The following is a 21,015-nucleotide window of genomic DNA, read 5'->3' as shown; positions in this document are numbered from 1 at the left end:
GAAGTCCGAAAAGCAGGATGAGGATTAGAGTGGTGAAAGCTGCTGCAGTACTGAGACCGTTGAAAGGGACTCTGAGTCCAAGTGGATCAAGGGATGTAAAAAGGAAAGAGAAAGAGAGAAAGAGAGAAGGGGAGAGGGAGAGAGGGAGAGAGAGGGGGGGGTATGAGCAGATTCCCCTTATGCGAACTTGAGCATACACACAAAGTCAAACAAGGCCACTGTCCGCTCTGTGCTCAGGCAGACAATCACTTTCTGCTTTCTGTTTCAAGGATCTAACATGGCTTCACATACACATTTGTGCTCTGTACTTATGAGTGTTGACATAATACATTCACTAGGCCCTAACCTTAAAAATAAATTATGTAACTCTGCTAGCATAACAACACTTCTTTTTCAATTTAATGCTACACTGACATGTAATTGGGTGAATTGTGCCTCTGCCATTCCTGTATGTCTGTTCTTGCATTTTGTGACTTTGTGCTGAGGCGACAGTCACCCACGAAAAGTATGTACGGTTTTATAGCACTAAGTCACACATCACCAATTTGTTCCTTAATTTTGGTGAAAGTGGAAATTTCCAGATGGACAGTAAATTAAACTGCTGTGAACTGTAGCTGCTGATAGCTAATGTTAGCTCAGTTTGTTAGCCAAACTGTAACTGTAACTGTAAGCACGGTGAGAGTGTTAGTGTTTGTACTGGCACCGCAGGCTTTTTGGACCGCCACGATGAATGTAGAATGATAAATTATGGGGTAGATGGGGAGCAAAGCCAGTGTCGACATTGCACTTTGATACAGAGGGCTACCAATTTGCTTTAACTTTAAAGGGTGCTTTATTGATTTACAATAGGGGGACTAGAATGGTCAGAATCAAAGCTGCACAAACTGAGATATCCTGACTTTTATCTATGGATTGAGGAAAAAACGCCACATGCGCATTGTTCTGCTCAGAACATATGCTACCCTTTGATGTTATTTATCAGGATTATACAGCCTCCATGGTATGTAGTAACATACAGTATACACGCCTAAAGCAATAAAGATAAAAGCAAGCATATAATGAGCAACTGCTGCTCAATCATTGCGACACTATCGATGATGAAATTGCTACCTTTTGCCAACATCCTGGCTCCTGGTGTTCTTACAGTCAGTAATTGCTTTAGATATGAACTGACTGTGAAGGACATTATACAACACTAAAGTGAATTTAAATGTTGTATCAAAGATGCCCTGTAGAATCTCTGTGTAAACAAAATATTTTTATATTTTCCTCCTCATGAAACATTTGCAAAGCCAATTGTTTTCTTCTTCCTTGTCTTTGTGGGTCCATTTCTGCATTTATTGCTCCATTATCACACATCTTGATCAGTGAAATAATGTGAAAACTATTGAATACTATTATGTCACCGGTGTGAGTTTGCATGTTTGTCCTGGACTCATAAAAAAGAATTGCTCTACAGCACAAATAATGGTCATAATCTCCACAGGATACCTTTAATCTAATCTCTAATCTAATATCTAACCCTAACCCTAACCCTAACCTTTAATTTTGACTACTGACTGCCAAATAAAATATACCATTGCACACACACACACACAACATTGCTTTCATTTTTTGCACAATGTCGCAGTTACATAATCCAAGGTACAGAGTGGGCACATTGTAAGTGAAGCATGTCCAGTCATGCAGCCATTGTTGACTGTCACAGCATCAACCTTGAAAACATCACATGGGGTTATGATTAGAATCATGGAGGAGCTGATGTTCAAAGATGAGTCAGTTCAGTGTCTGTAGTTCAAACACACTGTAAACTTTCTAATAACTGCTCCATTTCTGCTGTTTTCATGTAAGCCCAAGCACTGAATTTCGCTTCCCCACTCTTTCCAGTTCTCTCCGTGTGTCTGTCTTTTTTTCAGTCTTTCCTCTTCTAAGTCTCGATGGTGAAGAGGAGGTTGTATAGCTCAGGTCACAGTAACACCTGAAATTGTTCCTTGTCCTCCTGGATCCATTTTATGATCTATATGTATCTGTTGGTATGTCCTGTACACGCCACATCTATTGCATGTATGTCCAGGGAGAGGGATCATGTTATAAAAATTAGGATTACACTGCTATTCAGATGTTCCTATTTATTACATGTCCTGAGGGCACTTCTCTTTATTAATGTTTTGCTGAGGCTGGCAGGGTAAGGTAAAGTTCAGGTTAATGTATAAATAGAGGAATTCCAGAACAGAACAAGGGTCAGAAACAGGTCAGAGAGGTGACATTTAGATTGGGGATATGCTGAATATTGATTAAGGGAAAAAAAAAACGTTTAGATGCTGATATTGTCTGTTGACAATTTGCAGAGGTTTAAGGCAGCCCATTATCGACTGTATAAGAACCAACTGTCAGAGCTCTTTAGGGAGACTTTTTTTTTCTCTGTAACCCCTTTTGTGTGTTGCACTGTGAAACGCTCCTTCCTGTACAAGAGCAATAAATTCAACTTAAACTTTGATACTTTGAATCCAGTCCTCCTTATTTAAGATTTTTTTTAATTCCCCTAACAGATCCCTCTTCTGTTCCTGTTGTTTCTTCCACTTTTTCCCTTGTTACATGGCACTTTACAATCTGTAATAGCAACTTGAGGCAAACTGAGAGTCTTGCATGAATGTGCCGGAAAGATTACAACTCCATGAATAATTCTACCTAACCTCAACACAGCAAATGTCTTCTTCATTCTGACAGAATAATAATATCCCATGTTGTGGTTTCTGTGCTGAGACAGAGGCACTATGGTGAGATGGCACACTCTGTATTCTTTTTAGGTAGACTTATTAGGTATTAACACATGTTTATGGATTGGACAGTGAAGTCTGTGAGTGAGTTTTCCTTGAGTGAAATGACTCATGACATTAAATTTGGTAACGTTCAACATCATTCATGTCCCCCTGAGGATAACTTGTAATACCTGATGATGGTCAACATTTTAATTTGTCTAAAACTTCACTTTATGACCAAATACCTGTAAAAATAACGACAAAAATATGAAAATGTTAGCATTCTGACACACAGAGATAATAAAGATGGTGAAAAAACATGATTTTTTTCACAGTCAAACTTGTTAAGATTGATGTTGTTTTGCAGTCTAACCTCGTGTTCAGGAAGCTGCTAGCAATTCTAGAAAAATATTTTCCAAAGAGATAATCCTGAAAACAGGAAGAAGGAACTGAAATCAAAATGTTTCATTTGATCTAATTTGTTGGCAGCTCATTCAGCTGAACTTTGGGCAGCAGTACAGTTTTCTTTTCACAGAATTTCACCCTGACCTCCTCTCGCAGTCTTTGTACACCACGGCATGTCACAGCCTTGTGCCAACACATTCAAACTGATCTGTCAAGATCATAGAAACACGTCAATACTGTCTACTAACCAACTACTACAATAGAAGTTAACTGTTGTTTTGGGGAAACTGGTGAGATTGACACAGAGACAGAGAGGTCCAGTGTGAAGCATTTCCACGTGCAGGGAGGAAGTATCACTGTCCAGCAAAACACTCAAACAATGTTCCTTTTTTTCTGTTCAATCTCACCCCAACTGAACTTCCAGCTCTGTGCAGTCCTCATATGCTCTGTGTGTGTGTGTGTGTGTGTGTGTGTGTGTTACATAACAGCTCTCTTTTCCATTCAAACTATTTACTGGCATACGTGACTCTCTCTGTAAAGCCATCTTTACATTCTTCATTTACAATACACGGTTATATAATTTCTTTTTTCTCACTGGTGCAGTAAAACAGTGATTAACTTCTATTGCTCTTACACAGTGAGGCAAAAAGTCTCTGGAAAATGAAAAAAAAAAAAACATACTCAGTGTGTGACATTACACATGCTCATGTTTGTTCTTTGAGAGCAGCTGGTGTGTCTGACAATCTATAATCTAATTCTATGATCTATAATGATGATATAATGTTGTGAAGGAAATTAAAATATATTCATATGTTCTATTTATGCATATATCTCTGTAGAGAAACAAAGAGGGCACATACACAACACATATTTCCATGTAACTGTGTTACCTTGAACTTCTCGTTATTGGTGCTCACCCACAAAGAGCAAATGAGGACAACTCAAGCCACTGTGACTGCTGTCCACACTGGCTTTTGTAAACTGGATTACCTAATCTAATACAGGAATGTAAAAAAGTGCAGGAGAAAACAGAAACCTGTAGTTGACGTGCACAGTATCTAGGGTTAGATATCATTTAAAAACTTGCAGTATCTTCTACCAGTATCTTTAAAGTGAGGCTGACACCAATAAAATACTTGATTCGATAACTTGGGGATGAAGAAGACTTGTGAAAATCATCCAGCCATCCACCCTGAGATTTTCTCCATGTTTGTCACATTACTTAGGCGTGTAGTATAGTCATACTTTCCAATGTTAACTGGAGAAGTCAAGTACCAATACCCAGCCCTAACTTTTTTGTTTCAGAATCAGAATCAGAAATACTTTAATAACCCCAGGGGGAAATTATAAAATGTGTTTGTTTGTTTGCTCAAAATACAACTGAGGCTTGTGGCAGCATTTCGAACTAGTTTGTGCCAGTTTGAAGAGGTTTAATTGAGTGAGACAGCAAATACAGCAAGTTGTGTTGTTGGAATCAGAGGAGATATAGATCTGTGAGTCATCCGCATAAAAAGAGAAACTCATGTTGTACCTATAAAAGATTTGACCTTGAGGTAACATTTAAATGGGGCCAAGAACTGAGCTTTGAGGTACTCCATAGAAAATAATTATTTTATTATTAATAATTATTAGAAATTTCCATCGGCCTTGGCTGTGCTTTGCGTTTAGAGCTAATTTACAGCTGTTGGCATGCTAACAACTAAAAGGCAAACACTGTAACATCAGCATGTGAACACTGTCCATTTTGAACATGTTAGTATGATTATGTTAGCATTTAGGTGGCCAACTGAGACTTTGCCCTATATGTAATAAGTGAATATAAGAAAAGACACTGACCTGCCACAGAAGCACTTTTATCTATGTAAAAGGACACATGGTGTGTCAGTCAGAATAATAACCCTCAACAATAAAAGTTTATGGAATTTAAACTCAGACAAGGTGTACTGAGGTTTGCACCGGTTACAAGGTGAGCTATAAACAGGTTATTGCAGTATGCTGCAGTTTTTAGATAATTTTTACTATCTCTGTGTAATTACTGGCACAAGTAGGTCCTTGAATGCCTCATATCTGAGGCAAGCATGGGGACAGTTTGGAGCAAAAAATTGTTGGTTAGACTTTCTTGCCATGCATGCATTAAACCACATGTTATTATTTAATCAACTTGTTCAGGTTTATTTTGAAAGCAGCAGTTTTGTTGCTGTTTAATCCGTGTTTCTCTGCTGGTTTGACTCAGCTGGCTTCCCGTTAGGGAAGGAGGAGGAGAAGGAGGAGGGGTGGAGGGGGGTCAGCCGGGGTGAGGATCCGACCCTGGCTGAACCAGACATCCATGGGCTGAACCGAAGAGCGGGAGGGGGGTGAGGAAACGACAGAGAGATGCGGAGCTTTTGAGGAGCAGAAACATCGGGGGAACCTGTGAAGCTCCACGTGTCTCCTCTCTCTGACTGAGGAGATCATCACCAGCTGTTTGATTTGCAAGTAAGATCGCCTTTATTTTCCCCCTGAGCTTCATCACTACAGTAATTTCATTTGTTTTTATGGTGTGAGGTAATGTAATGCATTTAGTTCAAGCGTTTTTCGATTATTATCATCTCATATCGTATGTAATCGCATGGGAATTTAATATGTGCTCTAGATTACCTTATTATTTAGGGTTTAATGAAAACACTTGTAGTGATAGCATTAATTGTGAATGCCTGGTTATGACACTGGGTAGCAAATAATTAATAAGGAAGTTTAAGTTTTTAAGGAACAACAAACATTTTGGATTTTTGGATCACATTTCTCTCTTTACCTCTCTTTATAAGAGAGTTTGTTATAGATATGATAACTTGTTGTAAAGAGGATATATTCATGTAGTTTTATTTGACTGCTTCTTAGTGTTCATTTAATATGAGAGCTTTTCCTGCTGTGAAATGCATGCAACATTTAACTCGCAGCAGTTTAATGCCGATTTAATGTTTGGCAACCTTGTAAACAAATCGTCTCCTCACCCCATGTGTTGTTTGTTTCCACCACTAGGTGGTGCCATTACAGCACCCGTCACAGCTCCTTCAAGTGTTTGATCATGACAGGTCAAGCTGTGGGAAGCATCATCCAGGAACTGTCAGTTCCCTCACTGCTGGCAGTGGAGGGACTGGGGTCCAGACCTTGTGAAAGAGCCGGGTCCTTCACTGATGAGGCTGTTTCTATACTGACCTCTACAAGCCAGCTGGCTCGAACCCTCCTGGGTTGCACCTTTGCCCTCAAACGCAAAGACAGCCTCAGCAGCACTGAAGCTAAAGCTGGTAGCAGCTGCGATGAAGACAACAGCAGTCATACACGCCGCAAACGAGAGTTCATCCAGGAGGAGAAGAAAGATGACGGCTATTGGGACAAGAGGAAGAAAAATAACGAGGCAGCCAAGCGGTCCAGAGAGAAACGGCGAGCCAATGACATGGTGCTGGAGCGCCGAGTCCTGGGCCTGCTGGAGGAGAATGCTCGCCTGAGAGCTGAGCTGTTGGCGCTGAAGTTTCGCTTCGGCCTGGTCAAGGACCCATCTAATGTGTCTATCATGCCACTGTCTGCACCCCTCTGTCCTCACTCAACACCCATTGCAACACATTTCTATCCACCTCACACTGATGCATCCCCATACCACAGTGCACATGACAATGCAACCACCCACCTCATCCACCCTCACCCTCACCCTCACCCTCCACCACAGGGTCCCATCTTTGGACCGAGGGGAGTCGGGCCTCTGTCAAATCATAGTTTATCCGAGGAGTCCGGTGTCTCCACCTCATGTGGCTCAAATGTGAGCAGCCCTCTGTTTTTTGATGGCACATTGAGTGAGCGCAGTGGGCCTTCTCCGAGAGAGCTGGTGGAGGAGAAGCATGGCTACGACTCCCACATCTGTCCCTTGGAGGTCAACGAGAGTCAGTATGTAAACAGACAAGACTCGCCCGAAGGTTTGAGGAGCCTCCCGCACAAGCTCCGCTTTAAAGGGCCCAGTGGTTGCAATGAGGGAGGAGAGCTGTCTCCATCCTCTGATATCAGACACAGTGGACCACCTGTAGCCACTGTGGGGCCAAACATCCAGGTGAGGAACCACCAGCAAGTGGGGTGGGAAAGTCGGACAGAGGGTCAGACACCTTGGTCCAGGGAGGAGGCCTGTGGGGGAGTTGGGCAGCAGTATCAGCGTCCATCTTGTGGTTATTACAACTCCACCTCTCTGCAGTACTCTAGAGACACCAAGTATTTGACAGAGGACATCAGTCTCAGGTCTAAGATCAGCTGCTTGTCTCAGGAAGTGGCACAGCTCAAGAGGCTTTTCTCTCAGCAGCTGCTCAACAAGATGGCTTAAAACCTGAGCACAAGAGGATCAAGGCTGAACCAAAGTTAGTAAACAGATTTCACACTACATCTTTCCAACCCATCAAGCTTACTGTTGATTGCCACAGCACAGCAGGAAGTGAAAAATCTTCAGAGCATGTCTGTTCTCTGATGGTCAGCACCAGACAACAACGTGTCCTTGGATCATGTTGATTTCTTGAGAATACTTGACTGAACTAATCTGTCAGAAACACTGGAAGATCATGTTAGATACAAAACAAAGCATATGTTTCAAACTCACCATGTTCACTTGATGCAGACGTGGTCATTTTTTAGTTCTTTGGGACATCAGACTCTCTGTAACTGTATATCAACATTGCCTATGTTAAATGTGTGGAAAAGAAGCCACTTGGTTGTGTTGAAAAATTACCTTTGACATCATGTTGGTGTGTACTTACTTTTGTGATCTTAGTGTGTTGTTTACTGTATCTGGTTTCTTTTATGACAGCAAGGTAAATACAACTGTAACTGAAGTGAACTGTACTTGGAAATAAAGATATATTTTATATGAAAGACTGCTTATTACAAACTATCTGCACTTAGTTTCATTGTAATAACAGAGCTTACAGTCTTTGGGAATACATCTGCATCTAATAATGATGCAAAATCACAAAGTGCAACAGTCACTTATTAAATCTTTGTTAATAACTTAGAGACATTTAAATACTTTTTTAAATATGTAGCAATATGCAGGAGAGTTTAAATCATTTTTAAAGTAAATTTTGCATTACATCCCAGGCATAGGTGGGTAAAAAACACTAACCCATCTGGGACACAGAGAGCTATGGTAGGTGTGGCAGCCACTGGAGTGAGGAGGTGCACTGCGCAAGAGTATAAATATATCACAAGTTTCCCTTTCAGCTGAATATCATTTCAGTTTAATTCATCCCTCAATAAATTTCTTTAACACCATGGTAGCATCAGTCCACGGTGACTGTACTAAGGGTACTGAAAGGAGGTGGGACAGTGAGGTGTAGGACAAGTGCCAGGGAGAGAGGGGTGGTGCACGGATGCAGGGAGTGGAGTGAGACTGCATGAGTCATCTATCACGTCAGCAGTATGAAAGCTATTTTTAGCAATGAAGCAGCTACGCTGGAAACTGATTGGCCCATATGGAAGTGAAGGATACAGGTTCAGAATACGTTAACACCTGGAAACAGTGCAAGTCTAGGGATGGACATCCTTAAAATTCATTCTGATATGGGCGGGGAGCCAGAAAGCTGCAATACATAAACCAAATTATTCATTCATGACTGATGTTGCACTTGAATGAATGTAATTATTATATATTGCCACATACTTGAATGTTTCCATCTTTAGTATTCAGTCATTTTCTCTGAACACCAGGTGGCGCCAAGTGACTTCATCAGCACGGACCACTGAGTCTCAATCATTCATTCATTCATTCATTCATTCACAGCAGTGTTACTACAGAGGTCGTCTCCTCCATTGTGCTCACTGTAGTACCACATGCTGCACATACAGAACAAACAGATGCATTTTAATTTTGGAAGTACAGCACTCCCACCTTCAAATCACCCGTCTTCATTTAAAAAGCACCACACAAAAATGAGGCTTGTGTTTTGAAAATGACATTTTTGACCTAAACAAACAGGAAACATTAAGACATGTGCAGCTGCAGATAATTCCCATCCTTTTGACCCGTACAACAACAACATGAGATAGACACAAGATCTTTTGTCTGCAACCAATCTCCATCCAGCCCTTTCTGCAAACCGACATGCCATGAGCAATATAGGAAGGAGAAAGAGGCTTCTGGTTGCTAGGCAGGCACCACCACACCACAGTTGCCAAGGGAATGCCTGCATGCAGAAAGATTGAGGAGTGTGTTGGGGGTTGGTGGTTATAACAGAGGACTGGTAGGGGGAGGCGCTAGACAAGTTCAAGGCCACTGTTTCCCCCAACATGGCTTAATGGTGGTGATGATGGTGTGTGTGTGTGTGTGTGTGTGTCTGTGTGTAGTGAATGGATGCACGTGTGTGGGTTGAGACAAAGCAGGGGGAAGGGATGTGAGTGAGAAAGTGGGTTGGAAGTGGATGTGTGTGTGATACAAACCAGGGCTGACGTAACTGCTCATGAAATATGGTGGTGATGAGGACAACAGGGCTTTGTGGAATAATTGCAAAGCCCCAGAGCAGAAAAAACACATCCATTTGGTGTAAGGATAAACAAAATGAATGACACAAATATCAGAGGGTGAACACACAAAAAAAATAAAGAAACAATGATACATTTATTCATACTAATGAAAGTAATTACTCCACATTAACAGTCATGGATAGTAATAATGATTTCAGTGTCTATTTTTAATTTCAAGGTGAGTTTTTATTGTTTTCTTACATAAAATATCAACAACCGAAGCAAGATGGGAGACTGAATTTATTATTGTTATTATTTTAAATTGTTACTGTTTTATTGTTAATTATGCTAAAAGACGAATGAATGAATGAATTAATGGGTGAATTAAGCAGTAAATAAAGCAGATCAATAAAAACATATATAGTAGGTGTTAACAAAGGGTTAAACTCTGTTGTCTGCCACAGCAAACACGGCTAGATCCATCATGTTATGATTTTGACACTAGTGGGAAAGAGTTTGTGTGTGTGTGTGTGTGTGTGTGTGTGTGTGTGTGTGTGTGTGTGTGTGAGAGAGAGAGAGAGAGAGAGAGAGAGAGAGATGTCAGCTAGAATAAACAAAATATGAAAATACCAGTGTCTTATAGTGTAGTGTAAGAGTGTAATAAGTGGGTTGGTGAGGACAAACCGTAGCCACATACACCCTGTGTGTCTGTGCAGTTAAAAGTCCTCCCAGGACCTACATCCTGTCCTTCAGCAGACAATGATGTCAGTGGGATTACACATAACCCTTCATGTTTCCCACATGACGGCTCATGGGCTTATAAATCATTTAGATTAATAACATAACAATTACACAAGTGTTTTATCATTAGAGATAAGTGTAAAAATCAAGCTGCTGATGACCTTTATGTAATATATTTAATCTGTCGTGTTGTTTTAAATCAAAGCAGAGGCATAGCGAAATAAAACAAATGGCAACTTTTATACAGAAATCATTTAAAATATTTTTTTATTAAAAAGAAACTGTTCATGTTCAAGTTGTGCTGGCCAGCAGATATTTTTTTTTTATCTATATTTTATCAACTACAAAGTATCAGCAGGATTAAATATGTTTTTTAATAATGTCTAATGATGTGGATATGTAACACAGCTGAAGGACAAGCTGTTACATGCTATTATTGGACCCCCCCTCGGTAACATGGTGTCTCTGTATACGCATTCATGTCCTTGTTGTAAACTTAACCACTCCCGTGAAAGAGATGGCATTACATGGTGTGAGAGATGGAGATCGAGATGGAGGGGTGGAGAAGAGAGAGAAAAGAGAGACGGGCTAATAACACACACACGTACACACACACACACACACACACACACACACACACACGCACGCAGATAGATAGATAGAGTCTCGCGCGGAGGGATAGAGGACAAAAACGTGACTAGGCAGCCTAAGAGCTGTTATGCAACCGCTGACCTACTAACACATATTTCTAGAAAGGGAGCCGGAGAAACTGGAGCAAAGTGTCCAGCATCGCACAGCACACAAGGCAGCCCGAGCCAAAAGACAGGAACAGCTTCCACCCGACCCACTGACTTCACGACGACTGAGCCGAGCACCGTCAGGAACCAGGAGGAGAAAACTTTTCGCCTTTTTTTTTGTCTGTGTGTGTGTGTCGGGAGGTTTTTCTTCTAAAGGGACAAGGAAAGGAGGAAACGGGAGCGAGACAGCTTTTGTGTCGGGGAAGCCGGAATCTTTTTTTCCCCCTCCTCCTCCACCAGGACATGGAAAGGTATGTTATGACTGAGTGCTGCTTTTCGCCTTTTGTCCTTGTCTTCTTGTCTCTCTATTTGTCCTTTATTCGCCGTGGTCTAACATAAATGTGTCTGTGTGTGTGTTGACTGGAGAACATGATGCTTATGGCCGGTTATTGTTCACATGGCGACTCTCGGCAGACTCGCGCGTCCGTGACTGAGCTCACACGTTTGCGGCTGTTTTTGTCACATTTTAACGCATCTCCCGCAAGACTAATGTGCCCCCCTCTGTTGTTGCGGGTATTTTTTTTCTTTCTTTCTCTTTGTTATCCACACGAACCATGTAGCAGGACTGGGAAAAACGTGGTTGGCCCTATCCCACGTTATGTGTTCAATGTCAAGGCGAGGTTATTTCCCTCATGGTGGTGGTGTTTTCCAGGGAATGGGGGGCAGCTGCTCGGGCTGTGTTGTCTGGGTTAATGCAGACACACACACACACACACACACACACACACACACTGTATTATATGAGCTCCTGCACGTGGCATGCTACAGTCTGTATGTGCATGTAGTCTTTATGTAGGTCACTAGATCACCTTAGCTGCGTAGATTCATGTTTGAGGCAGTTCATCTAATGCAAACACTAGACCGGATTAAAGCATGGCTTCTTTTTGGGATAATGACTAATATAAAGGATGTTAGTAACATCATATTTTCAATAAAAAGTAGTGAAACTCGTGTCAGAGTGGAGGTTATAGGGAGATTATATGCAAAAAAAAAAAAAAAGAGTCTAGCATAATGTTTTTAGTGTGTAAATATTATATACAAATGCGTGGGATTGTTCTAGAAATAATTCAAGTGAAATGAAAAACAAAAAAAAAAAGAATAAAGTAATTTATTTTTAAGCCTCTGTAAAGCTTTTCTCCAGATGTGCAGAGCTTCTAGTTTCTAGGTTACACGTTTGTTCTCCAGATGTGCAGAGCTTCTAGTTTCTAGGTTACACGTTTGTAGATGTTCAAGTTCAAACCTACCAAAATGTATGATTTCTCTTCAAAGTGAGTCACCGGGTGACTCTCTTTTTCTAACTCATAAAGGTGTGTTAAGTAAAGCACAGAGCTTTGCTTTGAGGGAGTCGGAGGGTATGACATAACCAGCACACAGCAGGGAGAAGCAATAAACAGCAGCTCTCTCCTGGGACAGAGAGGCCTGTAATTGATTCCTGTTCACACCCTGCGCTTTATTCCCATCATTCATACCCAGATTAACACCAAATCCTTATTTCTAAAGCAGATAGATATGAAGCAATTCTGAATGGGTGGAAATTGTGTTTTAGAAACGCTTTCATCAATGATGTAAGACAGCTGCACGGTGTCCGTGAGCTATTTTTAACTTGCTCAGTCTTCCAAGAGGAGTCTTAAAAAAGCAGAAGCGAATTTGATACATTGATAAGAACCTTGTTTTGATCTGGTACAAAACTTCAGTAAATCTTGGCGCAACTTTGTTGTGAAATCAGAATAGCAAGTGAACATCCAGGATGTGAGGCAACGCATGGAAACCCCTGTCTGGCGAAGGCACAGTTTTTGGTGAGCTCTTAGTCCAACTGCTGCCAGCTGGTCTGGTTTCCGAGCCGTCTGCATTGCTCCGTCTCAGCCAGCTCTCTGAATATAGGTCAGACCTGTAACTGGGCGAGTAGACACATGAGGTATACAGGCTAAACTGTGGACTACTTTGACCACTCTTGTCTGTTGCTCTCCGGAATAGGAGTCCACAGATTCATGCAGTAACTACTTGTCCCAGTTCTTCTACTTTAGTGTCTATTAATCTTTTTTTTTTACTCATCTTTGGCAATTTTACTTGAATCTCTAAGTAGCTAAAACCTTTGACTTTTTAGTAAAAATGTGTACATGTTGCAGAAAATCAGATTGAACTTTAAAAAAAGATGTAGGTCACATGTCACAAACTGACCCACTAAAGCTCAAAAGGCTAAACATAGTATCATGAAAATGTGTACGCATGTACAGATTTGTATATTTCATATTAAAGACATGCTTATTTATTTAGAAACAAATATTCAATTCACTCCTCAAATTCATTAGTAGGGAAGGAGTAATCATTAGTGAAGGCAGAAGTGTTTTTGCTCACATATTATGGCGGGGAAGTGGTAAATGGCATTCAGCCATAGGTCTCAGTAGCTGACCTGGAATGTCTGGATTCCCGTCTCCTAGTTTTGTTTCTTGACACAAAGCCGTGGGGCAAAATGGAGGCTCCTAGCTGGGGCCCCTCCACGTGTGTGGTGTTGGATCACTTAAAAGATGGAGGAGGGGAAGAGGATACCATGCCTTTTACTCACACTTGCCTCAGAGGAGGTCAGAGGTGAAGCATTCCGGCAAGTGCCTGGGAACTACTTCAGAGCGGTGTTTTCCAAAGCCCGAAAACAAAGTCATTACAGTTGCTGCAGTGACTCATTAGTTTTTTTTAAAATAGGGAATTATCCCCCGCACAAAGAGCCAATCGCACAATCTTCCATCTCCAGTATGTCTTTATTTTCTCGCTTTGGTCTTGGCTTTTATTCAGAGCACAGCATGCACAGATAGGATAGTGAAAGACGAGATTGCAAGGCATTCACAGCCAGTAACCTGTAGCTTCTGCTGCGTATGTAATATGCATGCGTTACACAAGCTTTGCTTTGCAACAAGAGAGATTCAGAGCACGTACGTTACAACAGCAGCCCCTCCCCATGCAGTCCAGAGAGAGAGCGCGCGCGCGAGAGAGAGTCTGTTATATGTGAATTTGGCTGCAGAGATGGGTGTGTGCTCTGACGTCAATGCCATCTCCCCATCCCTCACTATCGTTTTCATCTGCCGCTGATGCGTATTGTTACGTGCTGCATAAATCTAAAGCGCACAGGAGTTAATGTTGCGTGAAAATCACCGGGGCTTCCATAATCTGAGGCCATGACGTACTCGAGTTTGATTCCTTTATTCCTCCAGCTTAAGGTTATGTGATATTTCCCTCATTTCCACAAAGTGAATTTCTCCTGTCACCCCATCTTTCTCCTGCTTCCACCCTCCCTCACCTATTTCTGTCACTCTATTTTTAGAGTGCACTCTAATACTCTCTTTCCCTCTCCTGCTCTCCCTCCCTTGCAGTCCCACTGACCTATTTTATGGCGCACCGTCAAAGACAGGAGGAGTGTTTACTGCTTAGCGTCGTTTCTAGGTCAGTGGGACAGCACAGACGTATGCGTGCTTCCTTCCCACCCGCCTTTGTTACATGAACCCCCCCTCGGACCCCCTCCCCTGCTGCAAGTCTTTATGAAAATTATTCAGGGTTAGGGGAGAGGAGGGGCTGACCCTACATTTTTCTACATCTGTTGCTGGTTGTGTTCACATACCTTTCCGTTTGGTGTAGCTGTACTCCAGTTTCTTTGAGAGAAAGACAAACAAGACATCCTGGTTTTGGCGCTGAAGGAAAATTTCAGTTTGAGGAACAGCCTGCACATCTAGACTTAGCCCCTGAGTTACAACATAACAGACGGGTAAATAAATGGTGAATTATTCAGAGCAGTAGGCAAGCTGTTTCAAGGTCACAATGTGGGGTTTTTTAATGTTAGATTATGTAACGGGGTCATTGACTCCAGGGAAGCAGAGCAATGCCGTAACCAGTCTGGAGAAGACACATATTAGATTAAGTAGTTATGTGGTTTTTGATATGGGAACAATTCACCGCAGCACGGTGAAAGAAGGTCCACGTGAGCCAGATTTGTTTAACCTGTGCACTCTCTTTGGGATATAAGTGTGGGTTTTTTTTTTTTTTTTTTGCCGTCTCGCCATCACAGTTTCAGTTTTCAGTCAGTCTTTGTTCAGGTCTACTTGCATAAGACATAAGACCAGTATGGGAGCATATACAGGGATTAGTAGCTGCATGCCGTTTCTTTAGCGACACTGAAATTCCTCCTCATTGTTTCTTGTCTGATTTCAGCTTGGCACACAAGGTAAACTTTAACTTGGAGCTCTCAAAGTGAAACTGTTTTGACTGATACCAGGTTATATTTGTTATCTCACACGATCTCAACACAGTAAGAGCAGCAGTAACACAGGCACAACCTGACCAACTGCTATAGTCTATATTAATACCAACAGTTTTCTGTGAGTGGTTTTAAGAAGCTGTGCTTATCCAGTCCTTGATGCTTCAATAACATAACTCAAATTCCAGTTTACAATATTAAAAACTTTAAAAATCGTATTAAAAAAGTCAAATGATGATAAAAGTTCATATTTGTGCCAGAGGAGTCACTGTTACCTACAGGCACACTGACCTAGATTATTATATTCCCTCTGTGTGTGTGTCATGAAAAGATGTTTTCATGTTTGTAATGGACTCCAGGGCTCAGTGTAATGATGTGATATTAATTACTGCATATCAACTGTGTAATGCCGTGCAGAGAGAGCGAGAGAGAGAGAACCAGAGGAATCAGGCCTGAAACAAGAGCTGATCTAGTTATTACATAACGCTGGACTGTCGTCAACATCCGTCGGGGCTGAATTCAGCATTGTTGTGAACTTTGTTGCGCAAGACATGCGGGGTGGGGAAGGCTTCCTGTAGACATATGATGTTAACACTGGATAGGGAAGTTCAACAGCTTGTAGTGTTGTGTAATATCAGAGAGTGTGACGGCTTCCAGAGAAACTGAGACATTCTTGTCGTGACTGAGATCTCCACCTCCCCCATAGACACACACACACAGCCCATAAGTCAAGTTCAGCCACTCCTAAAGGACTTTAATGTACTACCATCAGTTTGGTCCAGTATTCATAGCTCCCATTTTAGTCCTTCGGGATGCATTAAAAAAAAGCAGCAACCGTAAAAGCAGAATTTATAATTACACATTTGTTTCATCATAAACCAAAACCAAAATTTCATCATAGAGTGTTATGACACATCAGATAATCCCCTGTCCATTCCTTGCCTCTCTCATCCTTTTATCTGTCAGTCTCTGCAGAGCTGGCACCAGGTCAGCTTGCTTCAGTCCTTGTTATGTGACTATGACAGCGCCCTGTCTTACGCAAGAGCTCTGCAGTAGCAGCAGCAGCAGCAGCAGCAGCAGCACATACAATCCTAGCCACAGCCCTCTTTACTCGTGTGCATGCTGCTTAGATTCTGCATCCACCCTCTATTTCTCTGTGAAAATGATTGTGTGTGTGTGTGTATATATATATATATATAATATATATTATATATCTATATATATATATATATATATATATATATATATGTACAGTATATATATACATGTGATAATGAACTGCAGTGGTTTTATAGGTGATCTAACTCTTCCCCTCCCTCTCTCTCTCCTTGTCTCCATAACACAGTTAGTGGTCAGCAAACAGCAGCACTGAAGCACAGGATCCTCAGGGAGCCCCGAAGTAGACGGACTGACCTACATCCTTTGTGAGAGGCTGAGAGAAGCAGGCCAGTGTCCTGACAGGCATCACAGCTCTGCTGAAGATTGAGGAAGACGCCGATAAACTCAAAATCACCTCCAGCGAGACTCCACAGACTGCTTTGAACTAGTTGCCAAGACAGCTGGAAGGCTTTTCAGTCAAAACACAAAGTTGTTTCTTTTTATAGTTTCCCCTGTTCAGAACACTTTTTCAATGTCTGAGGTTTTTGTCGAGTTCCACCTCTTTTTAATCTTCTTGGCTAATTTGGACACTTGAACCTTTTAATCTTGAGAGATAAGTAACAGAAATCAATGAGGCTATCTCTTCGAGGAGCACAAATACCTCATCAAGAAGTTTTTGCGGATCCTACGACATAGGTCAAACGCCTTAGTAACAAAACAGAAGGATCATATAGTTTTACATCTTTTCCCTTCCCCCCTTTGCCCTTTGCTAGAGTTACACTCTGGCCCCCAGCTGGGAAAAAATGGAAAGTCTGAGTCTACACATCCCATCCACCAGCAACAAAAATTCCATGGATGTAGATACTTTTTCTAACTACAGTGGGAGCATACCATCCCCTGATCCTGAAAGTGGAGGGCGGATCAGCCGCCAGGCTAAAGGTAGCAAGCCTAATGTGACGTGCCGTCGTAAGCGGGAGTTCATTTCTGATGAGAAGAAAGATGCTTGTTATTGGGAAAAACGGAGGAAGAACAACGAGGCAGCCAAACGCTCAAGGGAAAAGCGTCGCCTCAATGACATGGTGCTAGAGAACCGGGTCATGGCGCTGAACGAGGAGAACGTTCGTCTCAAAACAGAGCTTCTTCAGCTCAAGTTACGCTTTGGCCTCATCAGCACAGCCTCCTACATGGAGAAAAGTCAGCAAATCTCCAACAGTGCGGCTGCTGCTGCTGCTGCTGTTGCCAACGCTAGCAACAATGGGAGCAGCACCAATGGCACCCCAAACAGCAACGCCTACCTCTCAAGCAGCGGCTACTCCAGTGCATCCCAAGTGATGCTGAATTCTGACTCATCTGAAACTGAACAGTCGAGGTGTGGCGACCGGCACGCAGCGCTCCACAGTTACTCTCCCCGGGGCTCTGTTTCTGACATGTCTGACGGCTCCTCCAGAGACAGCCCAGAACCTATGGGGTACAACATAAAGACAGAGCCCTCAAGTATGGAGATGGCCAGACTGGAAAGCAATGGGATTCCCAGTGGGATTGCTAATGGTTTGCCAAATGGGGCTTACCATGGCAACCACACTGCTCTGGTTTCTCCTCACCAGCAGAACACATTGGCTGAAAGTACCATTGACTACCAGCACCACCAACAACAGCAGCAGTGCCACATGGAGGCCTCCAGCCCCGCTCCTCAGGCCACCTCTGCACAGAGGAGCGTCATCTTGTACCGCTCCAGCAGTGGATGTTACCCCATGGAGGGTCAGAGGACAGAGGACCAGCAGTCCCAGCAGAGCAGACCGCTGCAACAAGGCCAGCACACCTCAACCTCCAGGTTTTCTGACTGCTCAGTGACCATCACAGAGGTCGCTGAGAAGCTAGAGAGGACAAAGACCATGGACTCACCTCAGTATGAATACACTAATGGTCATGCTGAGTTGGCAGAGGAGCTGCAGCACAGGTACAATCCCAACGCCCAACAACAGCGTGAGAACAATGGGCACTACAGCTACCAGGGTCAGGAGAGAAGTCTTCAGCATGCAGAAAGCCATCGGAATCCCTTTGCCCCTGATCTGATCCACAACACTGAGGAGGACAAGTCCTCTTTCCCACAGCATAACAGCTACCTCAACACACTGGACGAAGAGCCCCCAGTGCTCACCTATGAGGGAGGTCCCCGCACTGACGGTTTCTACCAGGAGAACTCTTCCACTAAAGACACGTCATCCAGTGATGGGGACCCTCGTAGCTCTGACAAGGAGGGCTCCACAGATGACGAGTCCCCCTCTTCATCCTCCTCAGACATCAGCAGCTACCATCAGAAGGCAGTGGGAGCTGCAAGTTTGCATGTCGAGTTCCAAACTGAGGTCAAAGCCACTGCCTTGCCCCACAAGCTCCGTCTCAAGTACAAAGCTCTATCCAATGGGGCAGCAGGAATGCAGGTGGAGGGATCAGTCAACACCTCCATGTCCCCCTCTCCCAATTTGCCTCAGCACCCTTACTTGGCTCTACCCAACAACCCTCACAGTGCCCAGGCCAATGGGGAGAGCAAAGAGGTGGAGAATGAGACTGAGTTTGCAGAAGAGGTCAAGCCTCAGGTTTATGAGAGGGCGGAGGCTAAAAAGGAGGGGGGGAAGAGGGGATTCGGTAGCAGCAGGGGTGGGCGCAATAAGAAGCGAGATTAAGGACAAAGAGGAGCATATTTTCTGACACCTCTGTGTTGTCTACAACAGACAACTACATCTATGATTCACATTGCTACCTTACAAAACAGAGAAGAAGCCAATGATCTGTGTGAGGTGGTGGTAGGATGTGATTTCATCATAAAGTTTCACTGTGTCACCTATTCCCTATCCCTTTACTCTTTTTACTCCTACCTCCCACCTATCCCTCCAATCAAAACAATAGATCACTTAACGAGGGAGGGGACAGAATGAAACTCTCCAGAGCTGGAGTCTGGGATATTTCCCTTGTGGAGAACTCAAACATTATTCAATTATTATTATTGTAAACTGCCTTGGTGGCTGGCCAGCATTTATTGTGGCATTATGGGAACATTCCTTTGACCAAAGAATACACATCCTTCCTTTAGCGACAAAGAGTTACATTCTTCCTCCCTCTGAACACATCTGTAACACTTCATCCTCCACCCTCTTACCATTTACACACAAGACCCCTTCACTTCTAAAGCACTTAGATTGTATATTACTGTGACATAAATTTACATATATGGAATATATATTTTAAGAAGAAAAATGTGGCAAAAACAACAAAAAAAATAAAACAGTGGGATACCGAAGTCGTAGACTTTAAAAGTGATGAGTTTGTTCTTGTTGAGACACCTTGTACAGTCCCCCCCTTTTGTCTAGAAAATGCCTCAAAGATTTTCTTTTAACTAAAAGTATGAGCCACAACTTGTAAAAAGAAAAAAAAAGTACTTTTTCATATTTCAGATCAGATCACAGGCCTCGTTCAGGTGATCTGAGCTCTTAGAAAACTCAAATCTGTCAAAACAGTGAAGGCCAGTTATACGCATATCAGTCAAGGCTATGCAGTCACACATTTCTGTTGGCAAAACCTGACAAGCACAAGGCAAGCCTTGTTTGCCAGCTGTTCGGCAAAAATCAATACATCTTCATTTCCAGACAAAAACAGTCTGTCTAATAAATTAAATGGCTCTCCAAACCAGCAAAGCTGCTCTCTCTTCATAAGGTGCCTCTTTATTGTGTTGTCCCTCGTCCCCACTTTGGCCACTGTCTTAATGATCCCACTCACCTCCGCACTGAATTGTTTTAGCTAGATCATACAGTCTGTACAAGTTTAAATGTTTCACTTCCTGGTGCCTGCCTCTGGCCACTATGTATAAATGTAAAGTTGTCTCTTGTATACTGCTGTCATTATTTTATTATTATTTTATTAATAATATTGTTATTTTCTATTATATTCGTTTATTATTTTGGCTATTATTATGTGTATTTTTCTGTCATCCTGTTGTGTCATTTTTGCTCTATGCTCTTCCTGGTTGTGCTGTGTATTTACCCATGCTGCCCTTTGCCCCCAGTTACCATTTGTACTCTGTGTTACTGTATAACCTTTGTTGTTCGCCGAAAGGCTTTCTGAAAATGGAAAAAAAAAAAATTGAATAAGGCTTGTCCAGAAGTGATTATGTATTGCTATACTTCATGTGGATATGCAAATGGTTACAAAAACACTCATTTTTGATTGTGAAAGATTCAAAATGGGGAAAAAAATAAAGGGTTGTTGAATTTACGTACGTCTCTGGAACTTTTTGAGTCGCTTTTTTACGAAATGCATGTTGAAAAGTCACTCGGGCACATGGTCGCATCCAGACCAGACTCTTTTAAGCAGAACACCAACCAGCTGATTCATAGCTCACAGACCGCAGCATCCCAGTCTGCCAGCCTGACAGCTTAGTGTGAGCTGACGCAGCCAGAAAAACTTCACCGGTTCACCACGTCATCGCTTAATGCTGCCTACTGGCAGAGAT

At 42.4% G+C, this 21,015-nt stretch overlaps 2 protein-coding genes across 2 annotated transcripts; both read left to right on the top strand.

The window, feature by feature from the left end:
• The first annotated feature begins 5,465 nt into the window (after positions 1–5,465).
• Positions 5,466–8,021, top strand: LOC104921933 (nuclear factor interleukin-3-regulated protein-like). Its single transcript, XM_010734614.3, has 2 exons — positions 5,466–5,639; positions 6,183–8,021. The coding sequence occupies exon 2, from the start codon at positions 6,229–6,231 to the stop codon at positions 7,504–7,506; it is 1,278 nt and encodes a 425-aa protein (XP_010732916.3). The 5' UTR covers positions 5,466–5,639; positions 6,183–6,228; the 3' UTR covers positions 7,507–8,021.
• A 2,877-nt stretch (positions 8,022–10,898) lies between these two features.
• Positions 10,899–20,777, top strand: nfil3-5 (nuclear factor, interleukin 3 regulated, member 5). Its single transcript, XM_010734615.3, has 2 exons — positions 10,899–11,424; positions 16,759–20,777. The coding sequence occupies exon 2, from the start codon at positions 17,315–17,317 to the stop codon at positions 19,190–19,192; it is 1,878 nt and encodes a 625-aa protein (XP_010732917.3). The 5' UTR covers positions 10,899–11,424; positions 16,759–17,314; the 3' UTR covers positions 19,193–20,777.
• Positions 20,778–21,015: the final 238 nt, after the last annotated feature.

The sequence above is a fragment of the Larimichthys crocea genome, chromosome X, assembly GCF_000972845.2.
Source record: "Larimichthys crocea isolate SSNF chromosome X, L_crocea_2.0, whole genome shotgun sequence".
NCBI lineage: Eukaryota > Metazoa > Chordata > Actinopteri > Sciaenidae > Larimichthys > Larimichthys crocea.
Note: the sequence above shows the minus strand (reverse complement) of the source record. Positions and strands in the feature narration are given on the sequence as shown.